At 45.9% G+C, this 24,919-nt stretch overlaps 1 protein-coding gene across 1 annotated transcript in view; it reads right to left on the bottom strand.

Moving 5' to 3' along the window:
* NUP160 (nucleoporin 160) overlaps positions 1-24,919 on the bottom strand; it is a gene marked incomplete at its 5' end in the record, with an annotated part of 61,332 nt that overhangs the window by 29,772 nt on the left and 6,641 nt on the right. The window contains 13 exons of the mRNA XM_006035827.2: positions 2,968-3,038; positions 3,761-3,894; positions 6,131-6,291; positions 6,418-6,533; positions 7,196-7,361; positions 8,973-9,072; positions 9,233-9,403; positions 17,457-17,540; positions 18,886-18,954; positions 19,830-19,914; positions 21,911-22,008; positions 22,594-22,671; positions 24,341-24,499. Coding sequence (XP_006035889.1) covers positions 2,968-3,038; positions 3,761-3,894; positions 6,131-6,291; positions 6,418-6,533; positions 7,196-7,361; positions 8,973-9,072; positions 9,233-9,403; positions 17,457-17,540; positions 18,886-18,954; positions 19,830-19,914; positions 21,911-22,008; positions 22,594-22,671; positions 24,341-24,499 — 1,492 coding nt within the window. The remainder of the gene's footprint in view (positions 1-2,967; positions 3,039-3,760; positions 3,895-6,130; positions 6,292-6,417; positions 6,534-7,195; positions 7,362-8,972; positions 9,073-9,232; positions 9,404-17,456; positions 17,541-18,885; positions 18,955-19,829; positions 19,915-21,910; positions 22,009-22,593; positions 22,672-24,340; positions 24,500-24,919) is intronic.

Here is a 24,919-nt window from a genome sequence, read left to right as displayed (position 1 = left end):
CAAATCATTTCCATAGTGAGGCAAGTTTACTTAAGATGACTGATGTCTTGTCATACAACATGGGACTACTTGGGACGATTCAGTATTCGAGTCTCTCACTTACTGATGTTAATATCGCATTTCTTCAGATTGGGTTTCAAGGTGTCCTTAATGTTCATCTTATGCCCACCTCTACAGAGGTGACCACTGGTGATTTAGGAGTAAAGGACCTGTTTTTGGAGATGACTGTCAGGCATCTTTATGACATCCTGTCCAATGGAGCTGGTGCCATATAAACATAGCTTCAATAATGATGGTGTCTGCTTGAACCAGGAGGCTGGTTTTCATTGATAAGCCTGATAATACCCACTAAGGGTGTGCAAAGCGGCCAGTATTCGATTCGGATTTGACCTGATTTGGGGGACAGCGATTCAATTTGCTGATTCAGATCACTGTCCCGATTCGATTCAGCCGAATCTGCATCTGAAGATTCAATTCTGATTCAGAGAACCAGCGATTTGACCATAGGCACAGCTTTGTTTTTTCTATGTACCTTGAGGTACCAGGTACAGCTCATGAATGCTGAGATGGTGGGGCAGATGGAGCGTCCCATGGGGGCACAGGGGGTGGGGTCCCCTGCGTGCTCGGCAGCAGACACTGAAGTGGACCAGAAGTACTCCCAAAACCCAGCCTATTTCTTTCAAAACGCATCACTTTGCCTTTTTTACTTGAGTTTAATTTGCAGCTGTGCTACCCATTCACCTCACTGTGTTTAGAAGTTCTCTCTGATCTCAAAGAACCTAAACTCTCTTCCTTCATCATGTCTTGCCAAACTGGTCACCCCCATTTCCTGGCCAGTAGGGAATACAGTAATAATGTTACTGTAACATAAGTAATGTTACTGAATTCTAATATAGTAAGGGGCTTAGTTTGTCTGTCTGTAATGCTTTTGGCCAATTGCACATGTGTAGTTTTAAACTTGGCACGTTTGTCTCCCAGTAGGGAAACAAAAATGGCTTCAAGTTTAAAATCACAGCTTTTGCAGTTGCTTCTCTGCAGCCAGGTGGGGCCCTCCCGCAGTGGGGCTGTGGAGGCAGACAGGGGCTGAGCTGGGCCAGGCCAGCCAGGAGTGCAGCACAGTGCCATGCCGGGGGGAGGTGAGGGGCTAGGAGCGCCCTGCTGTGCTGCACAGCAAGGCAGGCAGTGATGCTGCAGGGGGCCACAGCCCCCCCAACATTCACCTTACCCCCTGAAGCCACCCCTCTTAGAGCTGCCACCCACACAAGAGGCATAGCACGGCACTCCTGGCCCAAGCCATCCTGGCCCCATGCACAGCTGCAGGGACACAGCCAGGCAGCAGCTCCTTCCTGGTCAGTGCAGGGGGTTGTGGGGAGCGAGACAGAGACATGGGCAGCTGGAAGGGGGCTGCCTATGCATGATGGAGAGTAGGGGAGATCCTGGGAGAAAAACGTGTGTGTACAAGCGCATGCATCTCTGTGCATGCATGTGTGTCTGTGCGCATACGTCAGGGCATTTGTATGAATCTGCTTGTGTGTACATGTCTGTTCATGTTTGTGTCCATGTGCAGAGTGAGCAAGTAGAATGCACACCCATCTGTGTGTGCACGTGCGTGTGTCTGTGCATGCGTGCATGTGTCTGTTCATGGCAGGAGAGAGTGTGTTCGTGTTTGTGTCCATGTGCAGGGTGAGTGAGTAGATTGAGTGCCCATCTGCGTGTGCACACGCATGTCTGTTCATGCCAGGAGGGACAGTGTGTTACTTAATACTTCCCAAAATTTTTATCCAAAAGTTATACTAAAGATATCCAACTCCTTCAGTGGTTTTCAGGACTTTTAAAATTGCAGTAACTAAAAAAAAATCACGTTTCCTACTTGTATTTTGCTCAGGGCTGCTTGTATCTGTCATGCTGCCAAAAATCTCCTGAAATTGAATGGCTAGATATAAACTGATAAGCACATCCCATAAAGTGTTCATATTCCATAAAGTCAGCAGAAAGATACACTGAACAGTAAGATATTGGAGTCTGGATGGCAGTCTTAAGCTGCTGACTCTGGTTTGGCCAGCAGATGCGACAAATCTAGAAAACTTTGGTTCAGTGTGTAGGGGCAATGGAAACGCATGTGCATTGCCTCAGCCCCTTAATGGACTGATTTTTAGACAGTGTAACTAGTGCAGTGTCACACTTTCTGTGAAGGGGGTTATTCAAGCCCACGAACACATTGTTTTAGTATGTTGCACCTCTTTTCTCGACTAGTGGTTCTCAGCCTTTTGGACTTACTGCACCAATCTAACTTTCTTGATTTTCAAAAACTTGTCATTTTACGTCTACAGAAACACAATAGAAAAATTCTTCTGTTGCAAAGAACTCAGAAAGACCACAAGTCAGAATATTTTTTATGCTATTTGTGATCTCTGTGTTTATCGTGTCTATCATATGCAGGTATTTGCATATCTAACAACGCTAATATTGTGCAGAGCTCTTAAAAGGATCTCATGGCACCACAGTTGAGAATTGCTGCTCTAGAGGCTGGACCACCAAGGATAGCAACCTTGTCCTGCTAATTGTTGCATTTAACCAGCAGTAGATATCTAAATCCTGCTGATAAGGAAAGGAAGAAGCTTTTACAAATGTGCAGAACAATTTTTCTTTTTAAAAAGCTAGGAAGCTATACAAAAAGCATCATACAAAGTTTATTATACTTCGGTTGCAGAGCCAAGCGTGCAAAAAGTTGCAAAATGTCAGACTAAAGGGTGGCTGTACCTTAAGCTCCACACAATTTGCAGGGACCAATGTTTCCTCATACAAGGGGCTGATTTTCAGAAGCCATGTGATCACCATAGAAGTCAGGCCTCTTAAAATGCAATTTTAAAATGCTGACTATTAAGTTTATTGAGGCACTCGTTACCTGATGTAATATACAATCCTTAAGAGTTAAAATAAAAAGATAAGCTTTAGACATCCCCTTACCTAGCTTATGTGGTGTGAGGGAAGTGGTGTCTGTTAGCTCCAGAACAGATAAATGTTGCAGATTGGATTCCCTAAAGGAGAAGAAAATAGCGTAAAAAGAGAAATGTCTCCTGTGGTAATGTCTGAACACTGTCCAACTCAACCCCGCTCCCACCCGCAACCTAAAAGTAGTAAATGCAGGGAGTGGGTGTCATTTAAAAAGTTAAATGTCAATTTACAGTTTTCAGACAAGCTCTACCATAAGTCTTGATTCTTAAATACGAACGTTTTATGCAAGACTGAAAGGAGAAGTTAATTTGTTTTTCAGCTAGTTTATGAATGGTAAAAACCAATTTTGTACTTAATATAGCCAGACCAGGTACTTGGTGTTTCACAACGTTTAATGGATCAAACCCAGCATTAATCACTAACTACTAAATCACATACCTAAGCAAAGCAACATCCACCCCCCAACCACAGAAGACAGGGGAAAGATTTCATGAGCTATTTTGAAGGAAGTGGTATTCAGGGATGTCATCAACAAGTATAGGCATTTTCCCAGAGTTCTGAATCTTCTACAGAGACAGATGCAACAGAAAATAAATCTAGGAGACCCACTGACAAAATAGTTATATAAACATCAAGATTCTTTCTACCCTTTACCCCAAAAGGCCTTTTTGTTCATGTTTTGCAATTAGAGCTCAAGCCAATTCTCCATCTGTCTGGAATGGCATTTCAGATCTTCCAAAGGATTTACATGGACACTATCACCACATTATCAACTGGAGGGAAAACAGGGAACATGAAAACTTACAGCGTGTCAACAGGAACATCTGATGCCAAACACTGACTCGCCCATCTAATCACGTAGTAAGACAGCAGCAGAGGAGACGTGCGATGCAACAGGTCCTGCTGTGACTGGAACAGCTGTCCCCCGCCCAATATCATCTGCAAGGAAACCAAAGCACTTGGCACTCCAACAGAGGCCAGGGATTACAAACAACTTTAGGTCAGAGAGAAAGACAGCAACATAGCAAGGGGCATTAGCAAGATCAGTGTAAACACCAACTTGTTTACTGCTATTGCAAAAGTTATCATGGGGCTTAGGTCAAACAGGACAATTGCACCTGCATGAAACCAAATGGAGGTGCAAATTGCAACTCATTTTATTTTGGTGCAAGCCTGTTAGCTAAGAAAGGGAAAAATCAACTGGGAGTGTGAATTACTCTTCCTTGGACTGAACACTTCCAAGCATGTGTCTATAGTTCTGTTTTTACCAGCACAGCTTTCAATTAAAAGGTGTGACTTTCTTAGCCAAATAGTTATACCTGTAAAAGCCCCAATGTGGATGCAGCTATATTGGTACAGAGGTGCTTCAGTGCAGCTCTAGTACCATATTTACTCAAACCCAAGACAACACCCTCAATAATTAGATTCTCTGCATGAAAAAATTATAAAATTTACTATAATTTTTCCATGTATTCCATGAATCTAATTATTGGAAAGTCAACTTAAATTTCTCTCCCCCACTATTGCAGCAGGGAAAGCAGTGGCAGGGGGCAGGCGGTGGAGTGGAAGACTGAGGTGGTCAAGTAGCTTTGAACCTGGAGCATGAAGCACATGTTTACCCCAGCCCCAGCTGCAACCCCAGCCTGGCAACTACAGCCCTGGCTCTGGGGCTCAGACGCTGGAGCTGCCACTGCTACTACCATCAATCTGGCTCTAGCCCAGAACAAGCACTGCTCCATGCCCCACATATGCCAGGGTCCCCCATGTATGTGGGGGTGGGGAAGGCAGCAGCTATGGCTCCAGCTCCACTGCTGCCCTGTCCTCCTACCACCTAGTACTTGAATCCAAGGTGAGGGGCTCTCCCTCCCTCCCCCCATGTTAAATGGCAGGGGAGAGGGAGGATCTCATATTGGTTTCAAGTAAATATTGTAATTGCCTTTTTCACACTACAATAGTGATACTAGTTTGATACATCTTTATATTTTCAATAGGATGGGGTGGGCAAATATTTGGGCTAGAGGGTCACTTCAGTTTTGGTGAGCTGTTGATGGCTGTGTGCGCACATACTCACCCCCCCCCCAACCCAGCCAAGCCAAGGCTGATGCCAGAGCAGCACCAAGAGTGGGAGCATGAGCCTGCCCAGGGCTGTAGCACCTTACTCTGTAGCTCTCTCCCCGCACCTCCACCACTTCCCCCTGCATGCTGGCCAGCTTAGCTGACACTGGCAAGCAGGAAGGGGGCTGAGAGCCATGCTGCACTTGGAGGAGGGGCCATGGCATTCGCAGCCCCATGGAGCTGGGCTGCAGAGGAAGGGAGGGAATGCCCCCACCTCTTGCGCCCTGCCCCTCCCCCCCCAGCTGTGCAGACCAGGACAGGGATCTCATCTGCCCCCTTCGCTCACCCCCCTGCTGTATGATGCTGGGTATGGCTCCAGACTCTGCAGGGGACACTGGGCAGAAGCAGCCCTGCCCACCTACCCACCTGCTTGGAACCATGGGGTCAAAGTCCATTTTTCAGGCTGCCATGTGGTGCTGGGCAGGCAGGGCTGTTTCTGCCCAGTGTCTCCTGCTGTGCCATCAAAGTCCTGAGCTGGAGCCGCTGCCTGCGGGCCAGCCAATTGATTCTATACAGCCTACAGGCAACTCCGTCTCCTGCCTCTGCTGGTGCCACAGGCCAGATAGAAACAATTGGTGGGTCAGATATAGCCCATGGGCCATATTTTGCCCACCCCTGTTCTATAGCTATATCCATACTAGAAGGGGCTATACTGCTTTAACTACAAGTCTATGCTAGAAGGTAGTACAGCTCTAGTTAAGATCTCAGCCTTAAGTCTCCTCTATATGACAGAGAGATGGGAAAAAATTGGAGAAGTAGCCCTGGAGGGGAAGTGGCTTGCAAATGGTGCATTGGAAGTGCTGTTCGCCAAAGGGGTACAGATGGAATGTCTTGCTTAGTGCTGGTTTAGTACTCTGTATTGCAGACTAATATTGCAGTGGTGATGCAAGAGTGCTGGACTGCTGCCTTCTGAGGTGCAAAAGAACTCAAAGGAACTAGGGTGAGGAGAAAAAGAGCACAGCTAAACTTTGAAGAAATCTGTGAAGCTTCTAATATTTGTGGAAGGAGAGAGACAGCTGCCACATATTGTACAGTGAGCAGCTTTGCCAAATCTACTCACAGCATCTCCTAGCCTCAGAAGCAGCTGCTGTAAAATCAACAGGTCCCGGCAGATAAGGAAGCGGATTGCAGAGATCTTGCACACTCCTTGGCATACCACATTCACTGCAGTGCCACTGCCATAGAGCTGGGAGAGGTTCATTCTCACATTTAGCGGTTGAACTGGAAGAAATTAAAAAAAGAAAAGAAAAGAAAAGGAGAGAGTAAGAGTAAAAACTAACAGAAGTGCAATGTTCCCTAACTGCATCCACCTAATTAGACAAAATGAAATATTCATCATACTATCACCTCTTTCCATTTCTATCTCTGTCTCATAGTCCATCTCCCGGATGAGCATCCCAATGGCTTGGATCGGGTTTCTGATTTCCTGCAATTTGCTATGAATGTCTTCCATCACATTCTCTCTGCAAGTATAATCAATTCACCAACAGTGAGCGATTTAATTTTAAAAGGGACCTCCCCAACAGTACTTTGGTAATAACAAACCCAAAAGTGAACCTGTATGACCCCAACAGATGCTGCATAGTGGAAAATCCCTTCCCTTGTAATGAGACATACCTCTGAACCATTAAGCATCATACTCAACACAAGTTGCTTGCTTCCCTCCCTCCCACGCTAGAGAGAAACTGTACTTAGCCATGTATACTGATGCTCCAAATGATGGTGCGATGCGGTCCTTTTTGAGACAGCCACTGCACAGCACAAAAACACATCCTTTTTAAGATTGGTCTAGGATTCAGACCATGAGTCACAGGCAGGTTTGAATACCTGTGATGTGTTTTTGTGCTGTGAAGAGGATTATCCAACTAGACACTGGTGCTCCTGCTTCTTGGCACCATGGCTCAAAATTCCTGACAACTTTTATCAGTGCTGAGGATTTTGAAAGGCATCTTAGAAATTCATTACCATAAAGCCCATTCAAAGTCACTGACATACATTTTATGGGATTTTAAAAACATATATTTCAGGAGGCTCTTTAGAGGCATTTAAAATAGATACAGCCTGGTCAAGTAGCTCCTAGATGAATCCTTTCACAAAACACATTTTATCCAATGAGATCCCTTACATGTCACTGGCTATCAAGTCTTCCAGGATTTGTTCTGCAGCCTTTTCTGGAGGCTGAAGACGGGAGCAGGCCATTTCCATGACCAATGCCATTTCCATGGAAATGGACTCTCCAATCAGTCGAAGGCACTGGACAAGACAGACGACATCACGAGAGACCTCCAAATCTGGAATGAAAGAATCTACTTGTATTCTTGGAGAACACAGCTTAGAAGAAAGGGAAAGGCAGTTCAAAGCCAAGTTAGTTGAGCTCATCCCACACAGAAGGACGGGCTATCAGCAAATTAGTCTTGAACTCCACAGTTGACATGGCAAGAACCGCGTGGCTCCACCTAGTAACAATAGGAAACTCCCCTTCCAAGATGCTTCTTCAATTATGGAAGCTAGATAAAAATAAAGCTAAACAAATGGGCCAAGAGAGCCAAAGCAGGACTCGATGTCCCTGCCTCCTGACTGGTGCAGTCTCCAGTCATTCAAAATTATGACAACTTAGTAGACAACATAATTCTGCAGAATAGCTTGTGTCATGAAGACTACAGCCTCTCCTTGCTGACTTCAGTGACTTGTCCCACAAAGCTGTACAACCATCCAATTTCTCAGAACCTTGTAAGGCCCAAAAATCAGACCTCAAGAACATTGAGAAATCAGCATAAGCCTGTAAAGTCTGCAAACTCCAGTCTGCATTTTTCAGCTATGGAATGGGACCATAGTGCCAGAGACTATGCTGGGTAGTCAGTCCTAAACTGTACCTTCCCACAGGACACCCCTCCCAATTACAGCAGTCATTTCATAACAGTTGATGCAATCACTAGATATGGTTAAGCTGACTGGGGAGAGGTACCTTTGAGGCTCTTGATGAGGTCACAAAGTAGCTCTAGCACTGGACAAACATGAAGCTAGAAACAGAATGAATATGTGGATTCACTAGATGTATTCTAATCAGGCATTTTTCATTGGATAAGGCTGGATTTTAATCTTTTGGGCATCACTTACAATTTGCAAAATATCAAGGAGCTGCTTAGAGGACAACAAAAAAGCTGCATAATCATGGCTGCCTTCACACCCATCATCCGCTGCGAACAAGAGACCACTGCCACACTAGTAAGTCAAATCCTAGACCAATTATAAGAGTATCAGGCAGGAGAAACAAAATGATGGCCTCTGGTTTCCTTCAGGTCAAGCAGAACCCAGGGCTTTTGCTATGATGGCATTGTAAAATATTGAGATACAATAACAAAAAACCTACAACATCATCCTCAAAGAAGGAAAGGCAGGTTTCCATCACTGAGGACTATCATGGGGCTCAGCCAGAAGTCTGGAATTCCACCCACTGATTTATCTGAGCAAATCATAGCAATCCTATAAGCTTCATACTCTGAGTGGGCTGCTTCTTCATACTCTAATTCAGGGGTGCTCAGCCCAAGCCTGCACACCAGATCTGGACCCCTGTGCCTTGTCATCCAGTCCATGATGAGCCCTGTGGGCTGTGGCCCTACACTACAGATCCAGTACACCATGGTGTGGGGCCCAATGCCAGCATGCAGGACTGGGCAGAGGTAGCGCAGGGCCCAATCTCACTGCAAAGAGCCTGGTGGAGGCAGAAATTTACCACTGGATTAAAACTAAGCAAGGATAAATTGAGCCCAAATAGCTAGTTTTAAAAAATATGGTCTGAGCACATAAAGAACCTAGAACACCCGTGGGAACTACTATAGTTTAAAGTCTGTAACACAAATGCACTATTTTCCTCGTCCCTTTCCCCTCCCCAACAATCTTACCATCAAAAATAGCACTCTCATCCTCAGTCAACAGGTGCTCTTCAGGCAAGAGATACAGGTGATCCACCAGGCAACAGGGTACAAGAAAAGACAGGAAACCCTGGAAAGGTAAAAAATCATCACTCCTTTCATTTCTAAAACAATCCTTGGTCAAGAAGATGCAGTGGAATTCCTTCAAAAACTCTGCAACTAACTGTGCCTAACTGTAACAAATAAAACTCCTCTCTGTAGCGCAGCATAGATCTAACTCCATTTCTCACCTTTTTTAGCAGGCACACCATGTTAGTATATGGATTCAGGTGCAGAGCAAGAGGGCGTGAGAGTGCTTCTTGGTACTGAAGACAACAGGCATAGAACTTGGACCAGAACTCAACTTGTAACTGTCGAAACTCTTCCTGTGAGAACTCATACTCTGTCACACTTCCTTGGAGCTGGCAAGAATGAAAAAGGACTTAAGCACTTCCCCCAAAGTTACAGTTCAACAGTTCTAAAAATTCTAAAATTATTCCTAAACAAGATGGTTTAAAAGCAGGGGTGTCCACCTCACCACCTACCCTGGACCAGATCTAGACCATGGGGCTCCCTGCACGCCAGATTCAGACCAGCGCACCGGATGGCTCCACTGGTGGTACGAATTGCAACTCCAGCTCCTGCGACATGGAGTTGGAGTGGCTGCCACCAACACATTTCATGCCAGGTTGGCAACTCCAGCACAGAGTACATGGCAGCTCCAGCTATGGATCTCACATGGGGCAAAGGGTACAGGGCAGCGACAGCAGCAGGCCTGGAGGCCAAGGTGGCAATGGGCAAAGCAACCAGAGGGCAACCAGGGCAATGTCAACTCACATTGGCAATGCATAGGGGGTGAACAGGGGTGCATGTGCACCCCCTGACAGCAGCATCCCTGGGCAGGGGAGAGCACTGGTGGCCCACCTGAGAGCTCCGGCCAGGGAGCTGCCAGGTGCGGATCAGCAAGGAGGGGGGAAGGGCGGCAGGCAGGGAAGACACGGATGGGGACGGGACGGGACACACACAGACACCCCCACGTTGCTGACTGTCTGCTGGGGGGTGGCAAGTACCCCCCTGACTCAGGAGGCACCAGTCGCCCATGTCAACTCGCACTCACCCTCCTGCCACTAATGGTGATGTCCAACTGGGCCCCAAAAGGCCCCAGATTCTCTGGCAAGCCCCCCAACCACACCCTCCAGCTTCCAATAGTCCATTGGTAGCCTGATGGTCCAAATAAAGTGGCTCAGCAGGCCAGATCCAGCCTGTGCACGGGCCAAATGTTTGACAGCCCTTGTTTAAAATATCTACCTGCCATTCTAAAAAGTTAATAATACATCAAGGAGTCTATGCCTTAAGGTTGCTTCAGCTGTGGATTTAAGCACAAATTGCATATAAAGCAAAAGGCTTCTGCAGTGGCTGAAGCTCAGAGCAAGAAACAAGCGACCATATCCTCGATATTTAAAAGAACCACTGAAAGCAATTTAAGAAGAAAGCCTACATTTGAGCTAGTGGAGTCAGCTGCCAACATACCTCAGGAGAAAATTAACCTGAAATTAAGGGACTACTTGAACAAGCATGTGCCAAATGCTGGCAGTCCCCCATGTGCAAACAAGCTTCACCGGGATTTTCTACCAGGGGCAAATGCTTCACATGTTCATTCTGCAAAATCTGCATTGGCAGAATATGACTCGGTTTTAATTGTAGCAGACAAAGCACCAGATGCCCAGGATAATTATGTTCTCCACATTTTATTTGTACTTGGGAGCTAGAAAGCCCGTGACCTGCCTGTTTTTCAAAGAGAGTTGATTCAACTCACGTCTGTATATTTTTCAACTGTAGCACAAGCGGTAGCAAATGCTGTTGCAAACTACAGCTTAGAATTTAACAAGAGCTCAGCATTTCTGTCTGATAATGCAATGTATATGAGCAAAGTTTTCTCTGATGTGTTCCATGGAATGATGCCCAATGCAATTCATGTTACTAAAAAAAGAATGCATGAGTTGCAGGTAAGTGATATCTGGTACACACATTTTCCCGATGGACAGACTGGTTTCCTCTCTTAAAAAGGCATTCAAACATTGCCCAGGCGGTAAGCTTCAATATTGGGAGTCCATTGCCAATCAACACAGGGAACTAAATGCAACTGTGTCACTTCCACCAGAACCAGTGCTTACAAGGTGGAATTCATGGTTTAATGCAGTTTGTTTCCATGCAAAGAATATTAAGTACTGCCAGAATTTGTGCACAAGTCTGAAATCACACCAGGAACAAAGTGTATGCTTAAACTACACAATCTCTTAAAACAGGGTGATACTGAAGATCAAATTAAGTTTGTGGCTCAAAATGCGATCTGGTTCATGGAGCATCTAATGTGGTTTGAAAGTTGGCAGGCTTTGACTCACTAAACACACACGAAGCTGATGAATTTGATAAACTGGATCAAAGACATGGCATCACAACTTTCAGACTGTTAAAGTGAAAACCAGCAAAGACAAGAACTGTTCCAGGCAGTAGCTACAAGGTTGAATTAATACAAGTATTGTTACCACTTCAGTTTAAACTGGCTGCCCTTTTTTTAGTGCTGTTCTCGTTTTTGACCCAAAATCTGGTGCCTTTTCTGAGTTTTGACCCTGAGCTACTTAAATCAATCCCTGAATGGCAGAAAGAGCATGAAGAATGTGCTGCTTATGTGAACTTTGTCAAAAAACGCCAAATACCTTTGATGGTGACTGTGTTTTGGGATTCTGGAATTGTTTGATTGGTTTCCACATCTCTACAACTTGGCAAAACGCTGCTGTACAATCCAACCAATTCAGTGGACACAGAGCATGCAATCTCAGTGTATGGATAAGAATTCACACCACAGACAGAAGAGGTCAGCTGCAACTGCTGGTGGATGCTGCATGCTAGCATTTAACTACTAACATGAACTGTTTCTGCCCAGGTTAACAATTTAGTATTTGTGAACTTTTTGTAAAACACTAATAATAAATTGTATGTTACAATGCATACTGTGCATGATTTACACTCATAATTTATTTAAATTTAGATTTAGCTTTAAATTTAAGGCTTAGATTTATAATAATACAGTAATTTATATGATAGTTCTGTGGAATTTGCTATTTAATTATGTGGTTTTGTCTCTGCCAATCAGCAGCGAGGAATAAGGCCACTGCAAAATGCCTCCAAAACTGGCTCTGCATGTCATAAGCAGGCTGCAAAAAAACCTTTGTCTTGCCACAATTTAGACAGGTCTCCAATCATGGGCTTCGGCCCATCAAGGAAAACTATAAGCCTCCCTTAAAAAGAGAGGCCACTATGGACACATGAATTAAAGACGGGGGGACAAATATGGAGAAAACAGGTAAGCAAGTGAGGTCATAGGTTAACAACAAGGGACCTGGAAGGGGACAACAGGCAGAGCCTCCTGCCCCCTGAACAAGTTGAGGGACCCTGTGGAAGCTGAATGGCACTTCATATGTTTTTATGTTACACTACTTTGGAAGGACAGAATTGACAGAAAAAGGTGACATACGTATGTCAAAAATGCATACATTTGCTCCTTGGTTCATGAGGAACAAAGCAGCAGATTGGAGGGTATTTGAGTGAAGATAAAAGATGAACAGTACAGTAGTGCTACAGTGGTAGAGATCTGTTATACACCACCAAGTCAGGAAGAAGAGCTGGATGAGGCATGCTTCACTGAAGTGACAAAACTACTCAAAAGTTATGACATGGTACTGATGGGAGACATCAATTTTCTACATATTGCTAGAACAACAACGCAACCAAATATAAAATGCTGAACTAGTTCCTAACTTGGAGGGAGAACAACTTATGACTAAGGGATCATCTATCCTGAATCCTGTCCTGACCAATATGGAAGAATTGGAGGAAGTTGTGAAGACGGCGGGAAATCTGGGAGGAAGAAATCACAATGTGAGAGAACTCATGATCCTGAGCTGAGGAATGCATGAGATCAGCAAAACAAAACTAAAGAACAAGCTGAGAGTAGAGGTAACAGGACACAGAGAGCTTTTGATACATTTAAATCAGGGTGGGCAACTATTTTGGCTGGAGGACCGCTAACTGAGTTTTGTTAATCTGTTGAGGGCTGCAAGAATAGCCCTGCCCCTTGATAGGTGCCCGCCCCCTGGTCACCATCTTGGGACCAGAAGTCCCATCCCTAACCCCTGCTACTGAAAATCCCTCTACTTGCCCCTGAAAGTACTTTTGGGAGGGGAACCCTGAAACTAGAAAAAAAACCAAATCATTTATTAAAAGTCAAACACCTACTATAACATACTTTAATTTTATTACAAAAAAATATTTTTGCCATGATTTGTTTGCGTGTACTGTATATAGAGGTGACTGCATAATAACTCAAAAATAAAGCCTTACTCTTGGTATATAGCGTGTGTGTGTGTGTGCGTGCGTGTGGCACAGGGTATGTTGGGGGAGTGCATATGTGGAGGAGTTGTGGAGGCAGGGTGTGGGTGTGTGAGGACCTCCCATGGCACAGTCCCCATTGCCGGTGGCAGCAGCAGGCACTCAGGGCACTCAGGGCCCACGCAGGTACACTGCTACCCGGTGGTGAATGGCAAGAAGCACAGCCAGGCTGGCCTGTCTCTATCACGTGGGACTCCCTGTGGCTCGTGCAGCTCCTGGCACTCAGGTGCCACTGGGGGAAGCCCCACATGATGGAGCCAGCTGCCTTCCCTGCCCCACACCATGCAGGTCCTGAGACACCGCCATAAGTGTCCTGGCAAAGTCCCAGGACCTTTATGGCATAGAGCTGGGAAGGCAGCCAGCTCTATCATGCAGGGCTTCCCCAAGTGGCATACAAGTGCCGAAAGCTGCATGGCATCATGGAGAGCTCTGAGCGACAGAGGCGGACTAGCTTGGCTGCGCTCCTCGCTACAAGCCACCAGGTAGCAGCGCCTGTGTGGTCCACAAGCACTTGCCACCTGCTGCTGCCGCCAGCGGCAGGGGCTGTGCACCATGGGGAGTGAATGTGTAGGAGGTCCCCACACCTCCCTCACACCCACATCCTGCCCACCCAAGCTCTGTGCTCCTGCCACCCCCCTGAGCACAGGCTCCACACTTCCACCAGCCTCACGCTCTCTGTTCCCACCCATCTGCAGCTTCCCCACCTGCTGCCCAGAGCGAGTAAAGCAGCAGGAAGATGAGGAGGAGCTGCTGGATGCCAGGGAAGCCAAACGTCCCCTGGCAGCTGCACCAGGGGCAGCAGCAACTCCGCCAGGAAGATGCATGCTGGTTGGGATGACCCTTACGCACACAAGGATGGGAGCAAGGTACCCTGCCCAGCCTGCATACAGTTAGTTGATGGGTGCCCGTGGGCCAAATGAAGTTGCCTGGTGGGCTGGACCCAGCCCATGGGCCATATTTTGCCCACCCCTAGGCTAAATGAATTCAAGTCAGCAGGGCCTGATGAGCTTCATCCCAGGGTACTGAAGAAACCATCAACAAAAATCTTGGGGCCCTTGGCAATAATATTTATGAAATTATGGAACACAGGTGAGGTACCAAAGGACCAGAAAAAGGTCAATATAATGTCCCTCTTTTAAAAAGGCATAAAGGAGGACCTAGGGAATTGCAGACAATTTAGCCTCACCTTGGATACCCAGGAAGTTACTGGAGCATATCCTAAGGAAATCCATTTGCAAGCATCTGGAAGGGGAAAGGCTGATCACAAGCAGCCAGCAACGATTTCCTGAAGACAAACTGTGGAAAAAACACTTGATCTCCTTCTTCAACGAGATAAGTTGGGTGGATGAAGGGAATGCAGCAGATACAGACTAGAAATCAGGAGGCGCTACTTCACAGTCAGGGCGACCAGGAGCTGGAACCAACTTCCAAAAGAAGTGGTGCTGGCTCCTACCCTGGGGGTCTTTAAGAGGAGGCTAGATGAACACCTTGCTGGGGTCGTTTGACCCCAGTTTCTTTCCTGTCATGGCAGGGGGTTGGACTTGATGATCTGTCAAGGTCCCTTCCGACCCTACAAACTATGAAATTATAGTGCAACTGGATTCACCAAGGCTTTTGAGAAGTCCCACACAAACTTCTCATAAACAAATGAGAGACATGAAACAACATGAGGGAGGATGAAACAACTCTAAGGTGGATAAACAACTGGTTCAGTAGCCACAAGTAAAGGGTAATTATTAACAGGTCCATGTCAAAATAGCAGGCTTCAAGTGGACTTCCACAGAGATCTGTCTTGGGCCCAGTGCTGCTTAACATGTTATTAAATTAAAAATTTGGATGCTGGAATAGAGAGCTTCCTGAGGAAGTCTCCAGATGACAAAACTGGGAAGGACTGTAGACACTGGAGGACAGGAGCACAAGTCAAAAGGATAGAGCTAACAGAATGGAGCTGAATGCTCAGAAATGCAAGATGAGAAGAAGAATAAAAAGCACAAGATGGGTAAGAACTGGTAGGATGGCAGCACTAGAAAGAAGAATCTAGGAGCCTTGGTGGATCACAGACTCAGTACAAGTCCACAGCACGACACCGCTGCACAAAAGGCAAATGCAGTTTTGCGCTGCATCAACAGAAGCATTAAGTGCAAGACATGGGAGGTGATAGTGCCTCTCTATTTAGCACTAGCTAAGCTTCACCTAAAGTCCTGTGTGTACTTTTGGGCTCCACATTTAAAGATATGGTGAAATTGGAGAGGGCCCAAAGGAGGGCAACAAAAATGATAAAGGGCTTAGAAGGCAAATCATATGCTGAGAGGTTGAAAGAATCAGGCATGTTCAGCTTACAGAAAAGGTGCTTAAAGAAGGGACAAGATAGCAGTCTTCAGGTATCTGAAGGGCTACCATGAAGAAGAGGGAAAACAGCTTCTCTTTTGCTGCCAAGAGCAGGACATGGACAAGTGGCTTGAAACTGCAGCAAAGTAGGATATCAAGACAAACTTCTTCACTATGAGAAGCGGAACAGATTGCCTAGGGAAGTTGTAGAATCTCTTCCACTGGAAGTTTACAACAGGATGTTAAATAAGCACTGGTCCGGGATCATCTACAAATAGCCATGCCTGGAGTGTTCTGTGGTCAGAAACAGACTTAAGAGACAACAAGAAGAGCAGGTGGATATTAGAGAGGGCATTGCTCAGCAACAGGAGAATGAAGTAGAGCTCTATAACTGGTTTAGTTATGAAAGGTTAAAGAAGCTGGGATAAGATTATGCAGGGGAACTCTGGCTGTCAATTTAGAGGATGTAACATCTGGTTATGTTTACCATCCCAAGATGCAGAATAAAATTGAGGGTGTTTGGTTTTTCCCATGCTTCTGGAATTTTCTGGTTCCCACATGGAGCTAGGAAGGATTTTTCCTCCCCTCCTGTTGCTATAGGTGTCTGGGGTTTTCACCCTCCTCATAAGTATTGGGTGCTAGCTACAGCCAAGGCTGGGGATTTTGACTAGGATGTGTAAAAACCAAGGTTCCCAATTAGAGATTTGCCCCTCTGCTCAGGGTCAAACTGATCACATTTGGGATCAGATGGATGGTACCAGGTCCCTCCGCAGGCCAGATCTGGTCAATGGGCATGATCTGGCTGTGGGGGGTTGCACAGCCTGACACCAACATATGCCAGGGGCAGGGTAGAGCAGTCCCAATCTGGACATGCAGGAGGGAAGCAACTCATCCTGGTCCGGGTGCATAGGGTAGGGCAGGGCAGGGCAGGGCAGCCCTGATCCAGATGTGAGGTGGGGAAGAGTGGCCCTGATCCAGATGCAGTGAGGGAGGAAGGCACCCCCCGCCACTCCGCAAGCATCCCATTCACAGTTTGGATGCATAGTGGGGAGGGTATCGAGCAACCCTGATCTGGGTGTGCAGGTGGCAGGAGGAATAGTACAGCCCAATCTGGACATGTGGGATGTGGGCATGGCCCTGATCCCACTGCACAGGCAATGGCCTAGATGAGGCTAGAGCCAGCCACGCAGAGCTACCACCACTCCCCACTGCTAAGTTTCTGATCCTTGGGTTAACAATGTGAGCCAAACGTTATGGCTCCATAGCTCAGAGGTTAAGCACTCCTGGTATAAACTGTGGGGGCAGTTGCTTCCTCTGTAGCGGGGGGCATGGCCCTCTTCCCTCAGACTTCTTGAGTGCATTTTAATGGCTCTAGCCACAGCAGGACACTGAACACCCTTGTTCCTCTACTTTTACTGTAACAGGTTAGGGTGTTTTTGGTGTCTTTGGGCAATATGCCTTGTAGTTGTACAATAGATTGATTGTGTAGTTTTACGAATAGGTTAGACAAGAATTTACATGGGATGGTTTGAATACGGATGAGCCTGCCTCGAAAAGATGGCTGGACTAGATGACCTCCAAAGGTCTTTCCCAGCCCTATGTTTCCATGGTTTGTGGATATACATTTTTAATTCTATGCAAGGCATTAGAGCTGCTACAATATCAGACATTTGATGAAAAGCTTAACAGAAACCTCACCTCATTTTCAACAGCTAACGTAACCTCTTTTCTCAGTTCATCCCAGGAGAGATCCAAGATTCTCTCAGTTCCTCGAGAAAATATCTAGAAAAACAGATTACAGGACAGTTCTGTAATGGACAAACAGATCTGCATTTCAAATTTACAGCAGTGCACGAAGACACACAACATATTAGCAAGCTCCACCCCCAGTGGCAATGCGTAGGGGGTGCACGCGCACCCTCTGATGGCCGCGCTCGCCACTTAGGCGATGGGCCGGGGGGGAACAGGGGAACGCTGGTGCCCCCACCATGCAAGTGCCGGCAGAGTGCTGCAGCCGCTCCCAGAAGTAGACGCAGCCACTCCCGAAAGCGGCTGCAGCAATCGGCTGTCATGGGATCATCCGGGTACCCCTACCTGCCCAGCTGCAGGATTGCCTGCAGGGGGGGCACGTACTCCCCGACTAAGGCGGCACCAGTCACCCATGCTCCCCACTCAGTTCAAAGGCAAACACAAACACCCAGAAAAAAGAAACACGAAGTAGAGTGATGTCTCGTTAACGACCAGATGTGCAATCATTGAAGGCACGCTGCTGTATAAGAAGTTGCCAGCAAGCCACTAAAAACCGAAGTCACAGATTGTTCATTGGTGCCTGCACAGAGGCTTCCACAAGGTTTCCTCTAACTTCAACTCTTGCTTTTGTTCCCTGCTCCTTCCCACAGGTCTCTGAGAGAGCATCCCTTGAATGGGAGAGCAAGACAGTGAAGTTATCGAACAAGAATAATAGTGAGGAAAATCTATAGTTTTTCATCAAAAAACTATAGATTTTGTCCACTGATCTCTGAAGTGTTCTCTGGAATTGATAGGATACATCTTCCAGAAGCTATCATGGTGCAGACAGAAAAATACCACCAAGCTGAGTTTAGGATCTCGTCTAATTTAGCCAAAGAATACCTGAGGAAGTCAAGGCCAGGGGCTAGCTTCTGCCCAAAGGGAGAAACTTGTTGACAAGTTTGGGAGCCCAGACTTGTCAACAAACAAGTCTGGGATCCCAAAGTCTTCCTGTAATAACTACAAGATTTAGCTGGGGATATCAGACATAACTTAAGGGTAGCTAAGCACTAGAGAGGCTGTGGAACCTCACCCATCTGAAGAACTTAGGTGCAATGGACATAAATAATATTCCAAGATGGTTTAGAAGGGACCTAGTCTTACTTTTATATGACACTATGGTGTATTTGTGCTGGCCCCAGTCCACTAGTTTAAGTGAGAGCAATCATAAGTATAATGCCAATCATTAGTATATGCTGAGATCATATGGCACATGAATTGGTGGTGCACATATTGGTTGACAGCTCCTTATATTCCAGGATTTTCAGCTGGCTGGTTTATGCACCTGGAGTGGCACAAAGTGGCTAGAAAAGAAGAACAGTGAAAATTCCTCACTAACCTGCAAAGCTTTAAGTACAGCAGCATTTGTGAACCGACCAGGCATGAAGAGATATTCCAAATATGTTTCCTAGAAGAAAACAAGACAGCAATTTCAAGAAACATTTACTCAAGAGCACAAAGAGGGCAATTTCTAATTAGTTTTTTATGCAAAGTTCCTAAATTCTAAAGCTTGCCTGCAATTATTATTATTTCCTTCAGATCTATGTAGTTTATGCCATCTCAAATCCAGCACAACACAGTGGGTTTATTCTCTCATAAAGGGGGATAACTAGACAAAATAGCCAGAGATAGCTGTGGAGTTAATTTCTGTAAACTGTCAGCCTGAATGAAGAATGGAGATTTAAACAGCAATGTGAGCTCCTCAGTGATAGTCAAGCTTTTGGGTCTGCCTTAAACAGGACACGGCTCCAATGACTCCCCTGGCCAGGCTGTTCAGGTCACATGCAATGAGGACCTGCATCTTAGGGGTGCCAAGGCTAACTTCTACTCTACTTCACAGGGCATTAAAAGATCCCATTCCTTTGTCAGTCTCATTAAAATCCTCTCCTCCTAGCTCACTTGCTCAGGAGACAACCATAACTCACCATACAAACACTGCATACTGAGTTCCAACTCACTGTCAGCACAGAACTGAGAAGTTTAGCATTATAGGTTTGTGGGCCCCTCTCTTAAAGAACTCAATTAAGCTTATAGCTTAATTTCTCTTCCTCTTCACTCAGCACTTGGGCTGACAACCATTCGTCACATTCTATATTACCTGAATACATATTAAAACTCATCTTTCACTTAATCCTGTGTTGCTTTCGGGTACAGTTTGTATAAAGGACAATAAACACATTAAAGTTATTCTGTGCAAACTGACCTGTCCCCAGTGGTCTTTCCATCTCTGTGCAGAGAGGAAGCTGCAGTACTTCTGGCTGCTATTTTAAAGCCTACACTCACCCTTGGGTCCTGGTCATCTCGAATGGTCACTTCTTCTTCAGGTAAGGGCTGCGTATAAACTTGGTTCCACTGGCCTGCAACATTTCTGGTTTGGGGGGGAAGAAATTCAGGCAGGCATGTAAACATCATCCTATGAAACAAGCAGCCTTCTAGAAGTTAGACTCAGTGGGGAATTCAGCCTTCACATTTTCACAAGTGAGAAAGGATTTTAATCTCCCATCTGCAGCAGATGACAGAACAGGGGTGAGCAATTATTTGGGCTCAAGGGCCACATGGAGTTTTGCTGAGCTGTCACAGGCTAGGTGAGCATCCCCCTCGACCCCCACAACAGCTCACCAAAACTCCCTATGTGGAATGGGGCTGGGGTGGGTAGAGTGAGTGATGTTCGGGAGCAGAATGGGCAGGTGAGCCCAGAAATCACCTAGCAGGGTCACAGGGTAGTGACAGTACAGGGCCAGGGCTAGGACAGAGACATGATCCACTGCCTGCATGCCCCTGATGGGCACCGGTTCAAGGTCATACAGGGTATGGATTATGGCTCGGCCCCAGTCCTGTCCCCACCTCTGTGCCTGGCCATGCACCCTGCTGCCTGGCTCCCAGCCAGTCTCCATGGAGACCCCAGGATCACTGGGCACTGACAGCACAGGGCCAGGACAGAGCCACAATACCCTCCCTGCACATCCCTGCCTGCAGAACTGGGCTTCTACCCTGGCCCTACACTGTCACTATCCGCAATCCTGGGATCTCTATGGAGACTGGACAGGAGCCATGCAGGCAGAGCATGTGGCTGGGCAGATGAGATGGGGCTGCAGGCAGGCAGGTAGCTGCATCTGGGGCCAGGGCAATGCTGTGATCCGCTCCCTGAACGCCACTGCCTGTGAAATCCATGCATGGAGGCGTATGCAAGCAGTGGATTGCAGCTCTGCCCCAGGCCCAGCCCCACCCACCTGTTTCGCTCCTAGATGTTGCTCTCTGCCCACCCACAGACCCATCCCAGCTGCCAGCCAAGCAACCTGCCTGTGGGTCCCACCCCGAGCAGCAGGTGTAGTGTGGACAGGCCAGGGTGTCCAGGCAACAGGGTCAGGGTCAGCAGCTGAAAGGAACCGCTGCCGGGGGGGAAAATGAAGTGTGGCCACCATGCTGCCCCAGCTCCACTGTGTGCCCAGGGATGGCGGGACTACCACACATGCCATGGTTGAGGCTGCCCCCTGCTCCTGGGTCAGGTGGGAATCAAGGGATCTGCTGCAGACCAGACAAAAATCCCTTGGTGGACTGGATCTGGCCCACAGGCTTATGTTGCTCACCTCTGTGATAGAATAATTTTAATTAACGTGACTAAATGCTATCATTTTTTTATTTTTGTTTACTTGGCTATCTGGTTAGTCCAGAAATGCATCTTGCCACCTCTAGAATCTTAAAACAAGTGCAGCATTCTGTTATCTGGATGTACTCTCCTCCATTTGTATTGAGATCTTCATTCACGAGTGAATGCAGGTGGGTGCTTTTTGAAATGTCACCCAATCAAAATGATAGATTTGTTTGTCTAAAGGGAAGCAGAACACTAGTAATACATTTTAGCCAGGCCTTTAAGTCAGTCCAGGAGGCCTAGAAATACAAAATTTGTTCATTATCCGCATAAAGCTGGACAGGCAAAAACTTTTAATTACTGGTTAAGTTATTTATCCAAAATGAACGCATTATCATTTTGTAAATATTTAGGAGCAGGCAGTGGAAAAAATAAGCTATTCAAGGCAGATTTAACTATGCCAATCTCCATTTAAATTCTTCTTTTTGTGTACATGCTATTGTAGCTTTAGTTACCATAAAACAGAATTAAAAATCTAAAATTCCCAAATGTTACAAGACAAGGAGTGATCAGATGGCATGCACCCTAACACAGCCAGGAAATCTGGTAACAAATTAACTACTCTGGAACAATCAAGGGCATGTAGAGGTAACTAATATGAAAATGAACAAATTAAAAAATAATTTTTGGCAGAAAGTTGGAGAAGAACAATCCTCCCAATTACAGTCCCACCTGATTACATCACTACCAGTCTTCATAAGACAGAGAAACTCACTGCTCAAAATTAATGTATTTCACAATGGTCTGATTCTCCTCATCATGCCACAAGGCCCAGATTTCAGCCGATGTTAGGGTAAAATCAACCAGCGTCTCCTAAGGGAAAAAAAACCATAAACGCCACAGAAACTTGATTACATGCCAAAAACACAACAGCACAGCTATGGGCTCAAGTGTATAAGCCAGAGAAACATTTGATAGTGTTATATGGTCAGCAGGAGAGCAACCTGCTAGCAAAATTATGTGCTGCAACACTTCAGATTCCTCTGCAGTGGCTGAGCTGTCTACAGGGAGAATTACTGTCTCTGCTAAGTGAAACCAGGCTTCCATTGCTATCTAGCGGCCAACATGAGGTACACAGACATGCTTGTGCTTTCTGTTGGCTGTAACAATCCCTTCAGCAGCTGATCTCCCCAGAGCGCACTGTGCATTCTGCCAGTGCAACCGCTGAGTGAAGTCATTCACAGCTATCTTAAGTGTGTGAACATATTCACACTCTGGTAGCACAGCAGCTGCCACCTGTCACCAGAACTTCTGCAACAGAGGCAGATAAGCATAGACAAAGTCTTAGTATACCTCCTGAGTCCAGGCCCCATTTAGAGACCTATACTCTTTTTGCCTGAAAGAGACACTTTCTACTATTAAGTCTGTGCCTCCAGAGAGAGGCTGGTAGAAACTCACCTGTGAGGCAAATAGTGATGATATGTGGTCAAGACTATAGCGGTTGCTCTCCGTGCTCACCAACTGGAAGACACAGAACTGCAGACACACAGACAAGTCATATCTTGATAAAAACTCACTCTAACTAAAATAAAGAGGCTATCAAGTAGAGCAGGAAAAAACTATTCTACCCAGGTTCTCATGTCATATGCATCCCCTCTGATGCTAAGATACTTTGTTTTTTAATCTTAGGAGTGAAGACACTATACAAGTACCAACTAGTACACATGCAATGCATACCATATTAAAAAACAACTGCTTCACACAACCTTGGCCACAGAGGCTGCATGGTCACAGACATCTGCACTGCTCCATTCTGAAATCGCAGGCATTCCAGGTAACCAAAGGGACACAATTTACACAATTCTTAACTAGGTGTGACTTATGCAAAGGCTGCAGAAACTGTTCATTTCCTCTGAGCTAGTGTACAGCACTGAGCATAGGGGGATCTGGGACCAAAAGCAGGGCCCTTCAGCAATACATTAAATGAGGCAGAACAATGCACTCAGCCTGGGAACCGTCAATGGTGAGGTAACACAGGTAATCAGGGGAGGGGGTGAAAGCAGCATGAGACCTGAGAGTGCCTTCTTCACATTGGGCCAAAGTCTGCATTCAGCTTTGAGTACTCCAAGAACAGTGGCAACATAAATAAGTTCACTTCATGTAAATGTATTTAAAATGATTAATATAATTAAAGTTTCACAGAGCAGGGGTTTGCAACTTTTTACTAAGGGCCAGCTGTCCCTTATGATCCAGCAGTCACCACAGGCAGCCAATCCCCATCTAGTGCTCCAGATGACACTTTTCCTTACAGGATGGCTACTCTCCTGTCCTCCACTGCAGCCATTACCCACCTCTGGATTCTTCTCATGAGCTGTAGGTTACCAATCTCTGCTTAAAGTGGACAGATAACACTGCCTACTTATTTCTATTTTTGTAAGGTGTTTGAGAATCTGTGCTGCACACCCTCTACACTTCATTCCCCATTCACTGAGTAAGGCTGGGGAGCTATAAAAGAACATGTGAACACAAATAAAAGATACCAAACTGAATGCAGCAGAAGGTCCAGAATTAAGGGGTGGGGGGCCAGGGGCAGCAGCACTTTTACCCTTAAGGCTGGTTTTACAGCCCTAATGATTTCCCCACTGTATTTGTTAAGAATCTCAGGTTTCTTTCTTTTCTTTTTTTTTTTTTTTTTTTTTTTTTTTTTTAAATCAGAAAGGACTTTCATTAATTTCCTAGGAGCCACCAAAATGTGAAACCAATGCACAGAACACAGTGGCATTTTATAAGCATGTGGTATAAGACATCTGCAGCAAAGCTTGGCTCCAAACACTTAAGTCTATACTAAAATGCAGTGAATGAAGTACTGCTTGCTTCTTAGCTTAACAACAAATGCACAATGTAGCCCGATTTTGAAAGCTGGAAACTGGCTCTCAACGATTACCCACTAAAACTTCCCTCTTGATGAACATGTGAAGTGATTTTAAACCCTTCATCATATTGACAAAAAAGTGTTTTTCCAAAGATTGTCTCCACATCAGAGCCCAGATTTCTACGACCAACTCACTTCAGACACTCGGAAAGGCCTTCAAGAATTTGCTAAAAGCATGAAGTACATACTCCCTAATTCTACACAGGCCATCACTGCTCTTTTTCCTTAAATCCTCACACACTGTAAGTAAGGAAGTCTCAGGTTATTCTATACCTGTCCTCGCTTTGGCGCGTGCATGTACACGCCGAGATAAAGCCCAAGTGACTGGGAGAAGGCCAGCCGTAGCCGGTGTCCAGTTCCAGCAGCAAGCCTCACATCCTTATTGACAGGCATGAACTCCAGAAGATCTGCTACCATAAGGCACGTTTGGTCCTGCCCAAAACAAGATATCAAATGAGAAGCATAAAGCAAGTTAGGGTTGGAGCGTTGACTTTTTCTTAAGGGACAGGAGAAGGTAAACAGCAAACAATATCACAGAACACCTTGCCAACAACTATAGTGCAGATTCCCCACTCCACCCTGCTTGTCTTCCTTTTCATTGTTTTCCTTTGTGGGCCCCATTTTTGCTCCCCTTGTTATTCCCTCCCCTGCTCAGCATTAAGTTGCATCTTGCGCAGAGTGGGAATCACCACTGATGCAACAGACAAATACTCCATCAGCCAAGCTGCCCATCAGAAATAAACACACGGTAATTAAGTGATTTCTCAAGCATGGACCCACTGCATGAACTGTTTCTATGGGTTGCTGTCAAGGGACTGTGAGCAAGGCAGGAAGGGAAGATAGATTTCAAGA

The sequence above is a fragment of the Alligator sinensis genome, unplaced genomic scaffold (assembly GCF_000455745.1).
Source record: "Alligator sinensis unplaced genomic scaffold, ASM45574v1 scaffold155_1, whole genome shotgun sequence".
NCBI lineage: Eukaryota > Metazoa > Chordata > Crocodylia > Alligatoridae > Alligator > Alligator sinensis.
Note: the sequence above shows the minus strand (reverse complement) of the source record. Positions and strands in the feature narration are given on the sequence as shown.